This window comes from Mastigoproctus giganteus, chromosome 10 (assembly GCF_048544385.1).
Source record: "Mastigoproctus giganteus isolate SK-2022 chromosome 10, ASM4854438v1, whole genome shotgun sequence".
Taxonomy (NCBI): Eukaryota; Metazoa; Arthropoda; class Arachnida; order Uropygi; family Thelyphonidae; genus Mastigoproctus; species Mastigoproctus giganteus.
The window spans coordinates 12,247,788-12,259,579 of NC_143584.1; the positions used below are offsets into that span (position 1 = coordinate 12,247,788).

The following is an 11,792-nucleotide window of genomic DNA, read 5'->3' on the forward strand; positions in this document are numbered from 1 at the left end:
TTCTAAAATATATAACTTCAAAAATAATATCGCTAAAACGACTAACTACTAGGAACTCTCGCAGGTACTAAGCAGTCTCAGGTAGGAGAGAGCCTTATTTATAGCAGTATCGCGGACGTCCATGAGAGCTTCAAGTAGATGGTAACTTCCTTGTCGTAGTACTCCAGCTATGAAATTTATCCACTAAAAATTAAAAACACAAATATTTAACAATATTTAAGCGATAGGCATAATCGAATGATTTCAATTAATGAATGATGAATGGAAAGATTTCAATAATCGAAGATGAGAAGGTACTAACTAATTCATTCGAATGAAATAATCGAATATTACAGTTTGAAATAATGCAATTCGAATGATATAATCGAATTATTTCCCGTGATCAAATGATTTTCCATAATCGAATGAATCACTCAAATGATACCAGTATAGTGAAATAATCGAAAGATTTGCTATAATGGAAATAATCAGTTAATAATATCAGTATATAATAACATGATAATAATAATAAAATCAGTTATGACCTTTGATCATGCTCGTCATTAACAATTTCATGATCTACAATTAGATTTGAATGACTCATTTGTTCATTTATTTTTTCACAATTCATTTATTTTTTTAAAAGTGAAGTGTGACTTAATTTCAATTAGAAAGAGAAAAAAAATTTAATTCTTAAGAGGACAAGTATTAAATTGAGAATATCTCTTGAATACTGATTTTTGACATCTAAAATAAAATTTACTCGTTTTTTAGATTTTTTGATTATTTTCATATACCAATCTCAAAATAGTCGTCCGAATTTTCTTGACGAGGGTTCAAAAACAGTAGGTTTTGATGCAGCTCTCTTTCTCTTTATTCTGTGTGCATCTACCTTTGAAAGTTCTTTTAATTTCGTAGTTTGAACAGTCTTATTCAGCTAACGTTTTTTTTTTTTTTAACAGTGTTTCTCATAATTCAAGAAACTAATCACAATGTCAAAATATACAATAAATATGATACACTCTCTGATTTTTTTTTTTTTTTTTTTTTTACAATTTTAGAAAAGCTTTACCAAATTAAATCTTTGTTATAATGAACACTGGGTTGCTAACATTAACCATTTCATGATGGTAAATCAGTAATTTCGTCTTTACAGATATTAATAAATAAATATAATATATATATTATATTATTTATATAATATAATATAAAAACAATTCACGATGATTTATTTTAATATATGATTATTTGCGAAATCCGACTACGGTATTTATAGTAGGTATAATCAAAATTTTGCATTCCGCACTGGATGGAATGCAATTTTTTTTTTTTTTTTTACAGCTTCCATAATTGATAACATTTTGATTTGTGTGTGAGAAATATTGATGAAGTCCGGAACATCAGAAACATTTATTTATTTCATTTATTTTTTTCTGGCCCTAAAAACTTCCGCGTTACTGAAAAAACCTGTGGTAATAATGAATTCATAGGTAATGAGGAAGAGAGCTTAAAAAACTATATAAAAATCCATAAGATGAGAACTTGAGAACAAACGACTTTGAATGTCAACTGCAATTATTTAAATGGCACAAATTTCTCCAAAGTAAGTAACATAAGCCAATATATCACTAGTCGATTGACACTGACCTAATCTATAATGGCGTATCTTTGATCAGATGGAAGATTTGAGATAGTTTGAGTTGACAGTTGATGGTTTTCTTCACTATTTTGTAAAGAGCAAAGGAATATAATGGACGCGAAATGGGATGATAATTAGAAGGATAGGATTTGTCATCCAGTTTAGGCACTGTCTAGATATTAGTGAATTTTCAAGAAAATGGAAAAACAACAGTGGGATGGGAGAGTGTAAAAAGGCGACAAAAAACAGGAACAAACTCAGGAGCATACACAGATTTTGAGAACAAGTGAAGAAAATCATCAACCTGGATGTTTTTTTGGAACCAAATTATTCGCAGTTTTTCTAATATCCTTCGGTCGGAAGACGACGAGGAAGCACAAAGTGGAGTGCATTGGACATTATAGGAGCTGGTTTACCAAATCGGCAATACAAATACAATAAAACGCATTCTGTTTTTTTTTGCAATGTATCTGATATTGCTTGAACACATATCTGTTCTTGTTTTGCATGCAGGAACAGATTTTGCACCGTTCGTTACACTGTACAAGCTATCCGTGCAATTTTGGTAAGGTAGGGTTAAGTTTAAGTTTTATGGGCCACTTTTACACCATGACCAAGTCGATTACTCTCGCGAAAAGGGTGCAAGGATTTTTCTTTCCAGAAACCCACGTTTTTAATCCCGAAAAACGAACAGAACTGATAGTGAACTTCTGCCACTTACAGGCACTATATTTTGTCATCTTGTGTCCTAAGCTTCCATGGTGCAAAAACAGCCAAATGATGGGTCCCAGAAAAATTATTCTCAGATTGGAGTTTTGACGATGTGAAATCCACTTTTTGGTAAACGCAAAAGTAGTGAACTCAGTATAGGATTAAACTGGTAGGTTTGACCCAGGTGGCCCAAAGAATTTTGGAATTATTTCAGTTACTCAACATTTCATGACTATAACTTTTGGAGAGAATGGATAGGTGAAATGGGAAGTTTTTTTTTTTTTTTTTTTTGGCTGATGCTGTATAATCTTGCTTTCTTGCATCATATGCCACTACTAATGCTAATAAGCAGAGTGACAAAGAGTTGAAGGACTGTGTTGTCAAGGTGGTCTATGTTTCTTAAACTTCAATATATAAAGCTGGTGTTTCTTAAACTTCAATTAGTAAATTACAGCTCTGATTCATACTATCTTAAACTTCAATATATAAAAGAAAATTGCAAAGAATTACAAATTGCAAAAGATTGAATTAAAGTTTTTGGAATAAATAAAAACAATGCAGACAGTTAGAAATATGTTAAACAGAAGGTTTAAGGCACTAGAAAAAATTTAAAGTAAATTATACATATATATTTTTGAGTTTCATTCAAAAAGTTATCCACCATGGTAGTAAATAAACAACATGATTTTTTAAACATTTTTCTCGATATGTTTGTACTGATAGTTTGCTACTGAAATAGGATCTAGAAAAGTCAGGCAGATGAGCTAAGAAATGGCAATTGAAGTTTAATATTGATAAATGCAAAGTACTGCTACCCATATGAAGTAGTGGAAAATGAGAAAGACCTGGGGGTAATTATGCTTGTTTGTTGTTGTTTGGTTTTTAGGAGCATTAGCAACTAAGGCCATATTGCTCCGGAAATATGCGGTGGGCATTCTCTGACCTTTCCGCATCCTCCGTATTTGGTGGTGACGGGCTCGAACCCCGGTCTAATCAAGAAGCGTGTGCTACGCACTGCTGCTCCTTCCCACCTGGCTACGAAGGCGCCTGGGTAATTATGCAGTCAGATATATATGAAGTTTTCTGACCAATGCAAACAGGCTGCCATATTAATGTTTTAGTTAATTTTTAATATATGCAAAAATTGAGAGTATTCATATAATCTCCAAATTAAAAAATCAACGTAAGAGAAAAAAAATTGGAAGATTACAGATCCGAGACCACAGTTAGTTTGCTTACAGTTTGATCAAAATGTGCCACACCTTTGCAGTTATACATAGAACATTTAATCAATTCTGCATTTATACAAAATCAGTTTATATATATTAATTTAGAAATTCAAGAAAAATTCTAAAATCTACAGAATTCAAGTCTAATGTCAACTTATTTCATTTTTCAACCTTCAACCTGTACAGTACTTAAGGTTCTAGTACTCTCATGCTTCGGATTTCATATGAAATTGAATAAATTCTCTCTTTGAATTTGAGTTCTCTTTCACTTTTATCTGCCATTTCCATAATCCCTGGGATGTACAGAATAATTTAATCTATCTGAATCATCTACCAATTTACATGTTATCAGCCTTTTATTGTCTACCTGGATGAACAGATTGTAATCCTTGCAATTACAATGATATTCAATATCTAGATTTCCTGGAAATCCCCGAAAGCAAAATCCACTCTATTGTGTAAGGATTAATTTAGGGATTACATTATACAGATTTATACAGAAACCCATATGAAGGATATATATCCTTCCCTATGGGAATAATATGGGTTTCTTCCCCCATATGCCTTTCGATATAATTCCAACATGTTCAAGTTTGTTTTTTTTTGTCGATGGACCTTTTTCCTGGACTTGAGACGTTTGTGGGACTAGTGAACACGAGTATTGTCATGATGAAGCAAAACATCCTCTTAATTTTCCTCTCTGTTCTTTTATGGCCCTTGTTCAATTTTAGGGACCAGCAACATAAGCATCTCCAGTGGTTATCTTATGCGACATTTAGTCTATCATATTTCCTTCCATATCCCAAGTAAATATGTGTTATGAGCCAAAGCAACTAAGGCTGTGAGGCAACAGTATATATTGTGTCTGTAAATTGCATGTGCAGTGGTAGATTTGTCTGTTTCCTGGATGAAAAATTCAAGTTTCTGAGAGAAAAAAACCATGCCACCCTCTCCTGTGACCGATGAACTCAGCCCACATTGTGAAAAAAAATCCATAAAAATTCCTGGTATCATTGACATGATTGAAATGCGGGAATTTTCCACCGGGTGTAGTAAGGACGAAGATTATGTCTACTTGCTACCAGTGAGGGCAATATATCCCCCCCCCCAAATAATAATAAATAAATAAATGGTGGACATCAGTCTTCCTGGTAAAGGGGTAAGCCGGAAAGTTTTGGGCAGCGGTGTTTCCATTACATGGATTCTTGTTTTTTTTTTTCCTGATCCCAGTGATTAATCTTCATGTCATCACTAAAGTGCATCAGAATTTCATCTCAAAATTGAATTATGCACTGTTTTGGAAGACGTATGAGCATTTTTGGCACCCAGCAAGATGTTGTTATTAATGGTAACAGGAAAAAATATCCCATTTTCTTCTTATTATTATATTATAATACTTAAAATTTTTTAAGTATTATTATTAAAATTATTTAAGCGTTATTTTTAAGATTATTTAAGTATGTTAAGATTATTATAATACTTAAACATTTGATTATAATTTTTATGATTTTTTACAAATTTTAATCTGTGATTTTGATATTAAACTGTGATTATTGTTAGTAATGTGGTTTTTGTGAACTGATTGCATACTGTTAGTATTTAAGTGTTAAAAAATAAATATTTCCTTTTGTTTTCTATTATTATTTGCATTACCATTAGTAGAAACATACGATGCAAGAAATCAAGCTTATGCAGCATCAGTCACACCCCCTCCAATTTCACCCCCCACCCTGCATCGTTAGAAATGCCTGTCCAGCTCAGCCTTAAATTTATTTAGGCTATCAACTTCCACAACAAAAGATGGAAGTCTTTTCCACCAATCAACTACCCTCTGGCTAAAGGCAAATTTCCACACATCTATTCTAGTCTTTCCTCAATTTGAATCTGTGACCCCTCAGGTTCTTAATCTGAGCAAGAGGAAGATTCCCATCAGCATTCAGCTTGCTCAACCCATTCAAGGCTTTATACTCCTCAATCAGATCACCTCACAGGTACCTACTCTCCCGGAGCTGCAATTTGCAGAACTTAAGCTTTCCTTGGTAAGAGCACCCCTTTGTTCCCCTTACCAGTCTTGTTGCCCTTCTTTGCACTCTTTCTAGCAACTCTAAATCCTTCCTAAAAATGAGGCCTCCAGACCTGTACACAGTACTCTAGGTGTGACCTGACCATTGCTTTATAACAGAATAATCACCTCCCTGTCCCTGCTACCAAAATTCTATATATCATTGACAAGACTCCATGACCTGCCCTGGCAACCCCTCTGCACTACTCAGCGAACTTCATATTTGACTGCACAATTACTCCTAGGTACTGTATTTTCAACTTCCCTGAGTATAGTACTACACAGTTGGTACATTTCTCTGGGTTATTGCTACCCATATGCAGTACTTTGCATTTGTCAATGTTAAACTTCAGTTGCCACTTCTCAGCCCATTTGCCCAACTTCTCTAGATCCAGTTGGAGTAGCATACTGTCTTTACTATCATTAACAACCCTTCCAACATTTGTATCATCTGCAAACTTGGACATTAAACCTGATATAAGCCCTCCGAGAAAATATTTAATCCTTGTGACTCATGGTTGCGGATTACTTTTTACTCTTTATACTGTCTTAATAGTGTCTGTTTTGTTGTTCACTTGGGACCAACACTTCCTGGCATTCAGCGATTTTCAGGTTAAAGATTATCAAAAGATGAAAAATTATGAGGAAAGGCGGGGGGGGGGGGGGGTATCAATGATTTCTGATACGACCATCACAGGACAGTTCATTAAATGGGAAACGAAAACCCTCGTCACAAAAAAACAACGAAAAATCGTCAGTTCCTGAGCAAAAAAAAAAATCGAAATGAATTTATTGTGCTCTAAAACAAAATCAAGTTGACAAACGCAGAAAAAACACACACAAACCGTTATTATTTGGTGAAAATTGTCGACACTTCATTTAGAATTTTCTCCAAAATCGGTGGTTGCAAAACATGCTAAAAGCATCATTAATTGGTTGAAGCTTTCGTTTGTGCCAAGCATGGCTTAAGAAAATGGAAAATTTGGGACTGGCAAATCAGTTTAGAAATAATAAAGGCAGCCAAGGTGTAAAATGGATGCGTTATTTGTTTGGTTTGTCTTTTTTTTTACCTTCACATGAAAGAAATATTTAAATAATTGCACATGCAATAGTATAATGCAATAGTTTATTTGCTTTTAATACTGAAGTTAAAACCTAGAGCCTATTATTAATTTTTTTCCCCCAGATATTTTTTCCTGTTACCAAGTAGTAATAGTAGTAGTGGCATGTGATGCAAGAAAGCACGTGTATGAGCTTATGCAGCATCAGCCAAATAAAAAATCACACCATTCCCTCCAAATGCCTGTCTAGTTCCTCCATTTATTTAACCTATCAACTTCCACAATTAACCGCCCTCTGGCTGGCTAAAGGTAAATTTCCGCACATCTATTCTACATCTGTCCTTTCTTAATTTGAATTTATGCCCCCTTAGGTTCGTAATCTGAACAAGTGGAAGGATCCCATCAGAATTCAGCGTGCTCAACCCATTCAAGGCCTTATAGACCTCAATCAGATCACAACGCAGGTGCCTAGTCTCCAACCATTGCAAGTTGCGGAACTTAAGCCTCTCTTGGTAAGAGGATCCCTTCATTCCCCTCACCAATCTTGTTGCCCTTCTCTGTACACGCTCAAGCAAATCTACATCCCTCCTAAAATGAGGCCTCTAGACCTGTACGCAGTACTCAAGGCGTGGCCTCACCATTGCCTTATACAGAGGGACAATCACCTCCTTTTCCGATGCTGATGTTTCCAGTGGTATGGATTTTTTAAGAAGAATTATGGCTGCTGCTGCTGTTGATCTCGTGAATTATTTTGATTGAATGTACGTTAGTGGCGGTTTCAGACGAGTAGGCCATAATACTTCCCACAAGGTTTTAAAATTTCGTAAAATTTCTGCAATTTTTCCGCCACTGTTGAATGTACATGATTCTACTCTTTGCGAAAGTTGGAATCATCGTTTTTCTAATTTAGTGTCTCTCCCTCACGCATTCATTTGGGCCCCTATCGAGAAGATGCGACTGGAGGTGGCGGGACTCAGCCTGATTCGGGTTCTTTGCTTTTATAGAAGAAGCGAGGCATGTATTACGAAATGCAACGTAAATTAAAAAATGTTATGGCAGAAATATGATGAATGTGATCGCCTTTTATCAGACTTTTTAAGAGCAGCAGCACATTGTATAAGTTGCCTGTAAAATCTGATGCTTTCATTTATTTAAATGTCTCTTTTTGTCCACGTGTACCTTTGTTCTTTTTCTTATTTGAATAAATGTATAATTACAATTGTTTTTTTTTTGTTGTTATTAGATATCTGTATAAATCAATTCATTTACGAATTGTTCACCTTTCCGAATTTATACTATATTATATTCATCATTGTTAAAATTATGTGAAACATTTTTGTTAATATGATCACTGTAATAAGAGCATATGAAAAAAACAAAATAGGAAACAAAAGGGAATATTCATTTTTAAAAACTTAAATACTAACAGTATACAATCAATTCACGAAAATCACATGACTGACGAGAATCCCAGTTTAATATCAAAATAACATTAAAATTCGCAAAAAAATCATACAGATTTTTCAAACGTTTAAGTATTATCATAATCTTAATACTTACATAATCATAAGTATTATAATAATAATAAGAAAATTGGTTATTTTTTCCGGGATTCGTCATTAACTTCGTCTATTTTTTAAAATTAATATGTCGAATGAACATTTTTGGCAGCCAGCAAGACCTGACTTTTGATACTGCCAACTGTTCAACACCACTCTCCCTATCAGAAATATTACGTTACGTGCTCAGCTAATCATTTCTATTCTTTACGGTGGCATAACTAGAATTTTTGGAACTCTATACAAAGATCGGTCTTCTCTCTCAATTTTTATAAACATGAAACATGTTAGGAATGGCTTAATCCTAAAAATAAGATTTATAATCTACATATATATTTTAATAATTTTTATATTGATTAAAAATTATCTGGACAGAGTTTTAATTTTCCTATAGACCTCATACTTCAATAATTCTTGCACCGTTGTAACTACACCTTTGGCCTTACACAGCCAGGTCTTCATTTTTTTTTTGGCACATTTATGGAGTTTCCCCTCCGTTGATCATCCAGCAGACCGCGGGTCACCTATGGGTTCTTTAACCCATTTAAACTGCTTAGACCAAAATTTTATTTAATATAGCTTCAGTGCTTTCATGAATAACTTATGATTCATTCCCTTTTGTCAACAATTTGATGCTAGTCCGATGTCTCAATTTCGTGACATCCTTGTTTTCTTTTCGGTTGACTACTAAAAGAAATGTAGTCATGCGGACAGGCAACCTGCGTGGAGGTAACTCAGTATGCATGTTACCTTCCAGTTAGGAATGGGCTCTCAATGGTTCATGTATCTTTTTTATAAATTTCAGAATGAAAGGAAGTGGCTGTCAAAAGCTTTTTCCTACCTTCATATTTGCTTTTCAATATGTGCTCTATAACTATCAATGTAATATACGTAAAGAAGCCATCAAATACATTTTTCAGAAAGAAAAGCGAGACATATCACAATATTTTAAAAAGCCAACTGGAGAAACACAAAGAAGAAAAATTACCTTTCTCACACATTTTCTTCTTTGGAGGATCAATTTAAAATTTAATACTGTATGTGTATCATTTTGAGTAATGCTAGCGATTTTCTACTATTTCAATTGTAATACACTTTATATAAATATTGTTACTCGTATTGATAATTTTGTAATAGATGTGCAAAATTTCATATTTTTAATTATGCCAATTAGTTGTCTGGTTTTTATCTTAAATTCTGTTAGCGTAAAGGGCTAATCATGTCTTCTTATTATTATTAGCCATACAGTGCAAGGAAGCCCGAGGCTTATGCTGCACCAGCCAAAAAAAATAATAATAATAATAAATTTCCCAGTTACCCTGAGAGAGAGAGAGAGAGAAGTAGAAAGGAATCGCCAAAAAAGAGAAGAATGATAATATCCAGCTCAGGACCCTGGGTGTGCCAAGTCCATACTCACCAGATGTGAGCCCCTGGGGTTGATATATATATAGCACTAGGTTAAAAACATTTAGTATTATGGCAATTTGATATTTAAAAAAATTAACTTTCTCAGTTTTAATGCATCAGTTTTAATGCAGATTACTTTTAAAATTATTTTAATTAATTAATTTCCTCCTAACAAAAGTTACGAGGGAATATTCTAAATTCCCCAAATCTTTGTTGTTAGGCATAAAACTGAAAAAAGGAAGCAATTTGGGTTTGAAAAATGTTTCATAATAATAGTTCATTTACTTTTCCTAATTTTTAAACAAAGCATATCGAGAATTTGTCGAATATTTTGTGTAAAATGAAGAACGTGAAACTGGAAAGAGAATCTAGTGACGTCACTAGGTTTGTCACCTAGAGCTCTCCTTCAGGTCCTCTTACGGCTATATATATATCGGCAGGCGCAAGCACGATGTGTATTTTGTTCCAGCTGTGCTTATTGTAACGAATCGAAGATGTCCGGCCGTGGTAAAGGAGGTAAGGGTCTTGGCAAAGGAGGAGCGAAGCGTCATCGTAAGGTTCTTCGTGATAACATCCAGGGTATCACGAAACCGGCTATTCGCCGTCTTGCCCGTCGTGGCGGCGTAAAGCGTATTTCTGGTCTGATTTACGAAGAGACCCGAGGTGTTCTGAAAGTTTTCTTGGAGAATGTTATTCGAGATGCAGTTACCTATACTGAGCACGCAAAGAGGAAGACAGTAACAGCTATGGATGTGGTGTACGCTCTGAAGCGTCAGGGGAAGACCTTGTACGGGTTCGGTGGTTAGAAGAATCGCAAAAACAAAACGGCCCTTTTCAGGGCCACCAAATTTTGATAAAGGGATTATCATGCGTACATTCTTTTTCTTGTAAGTTGTTCTTTTCTGTGTGTTTCGCTTAGGTGCGCTAGTTCAGCGTGCGGTTTGATTTCGTAGAGTTTCGGACTTTTAAACTAGTTCAGCTTGCGTTTATCTGAGCGTGCGATATTAAATGTGGTAAGATAAAAATAAGGTAAAAGCCGATAACCTATTTTTTGTAATCATAATTATTTTGCGTTATTCTTTTTGCATGAAATTCTGTTGTATATTAAAAAGTAATTTGCGGGCGATAGTGTGTTGCATACTGGCCAAGATTTATTACTGTTAGCATTTAATTTTCGTGTAGGCATAACGAAATTATGGGAATGAACCGGCCTGGGCTGGAAGAATAAAGTTAGTTGTACGTGAGAGTTGGACAGTTCTGTTTGCAAAAATTAAAGGTATGGGCTCTGAAAGAACTATGCGTAATTCATATTGAGATAAGAAGTGGGTAGGGTAAGTATTATCCTTCGTAAAAGTGGTCTGTTTGTCTTTAAGTCGTTTGAAGAGTTCGCGAGTTTAAATCGTTTCAGCTAATTCTTCATATTATTTTTGGTATGTTGTAATTAGTTAAAGTAGATTAACTGAAAACAGACTGGCTCTAATGCACGAAATTACATAATGCTATTTCTTGAATCATTCATTAATGACTCAAGAAATAACATGCTGTTTCAACTATGGTAATCTGGAAAGTAAACTGATTTGTACGGCTGGGGCTGATAACTTTCTAGTAATCGGTACTGTGCTTGTTGTATCTAGAACTATATACAGTACCTGCAAGTTTATAGAAACTTGCAGGTACTGTATATAGTTCTAGATAAAACTTATAATTATACCACAATGGGGTTGCTTGCAGGCATTGTGTATTTGGAATTGCCTGTTTGATAGATGAAATGGTGAATGCTCCCGGCGCAGTGACCTGACCTTTATCAGGCTCTATTTAGGATCAACCAGCTGTCCAGTTTATCTGATATGAAAATTTTTATTTCCGAAAATATCTAATGTATTACTAATTCACTGTTGTACGGCCTAATAAATGTGCTGTCTTACAGCATTTTATGTACCGAGACCATTGATAACATGTTTTGATGGTTATGGGATTCTGGAACTTGTATATTATCAGGATGGAGGGGAAAAACCTAAAATCTTATATGGGATGTAGGTTGATTATAATTGAGATAGGACGGCAGCGTCTTGTGCTGAGGTTTCATGGACTCACCTTAAAATCCGTAATTAAATATTTAATTTTCGCCTTCTATGAATTCAAATT

General features: G+C 34.5%; 1 protein-coding gene across 1 annotated transcript; it reads left to right on the plus strand.

The window, feature by feature from the left end:
* Window positions 1-10,141: 10,141 nt before the first annotated feature.
* Window positions 10,142-10,453, plus strand: LOC150078712 (histone H4). The gene has a single exon (XM_090382428.1). The coding sequence runs from the start codon at window positions 10,142-10,144 to the stop codon at window positions 10,451-10,453; it is 312 nt and encodes a 103-aa protein (XP_090238554.1).
* Window positions 10,454-11,792: the final 1,339 nt, after the last annotated feature.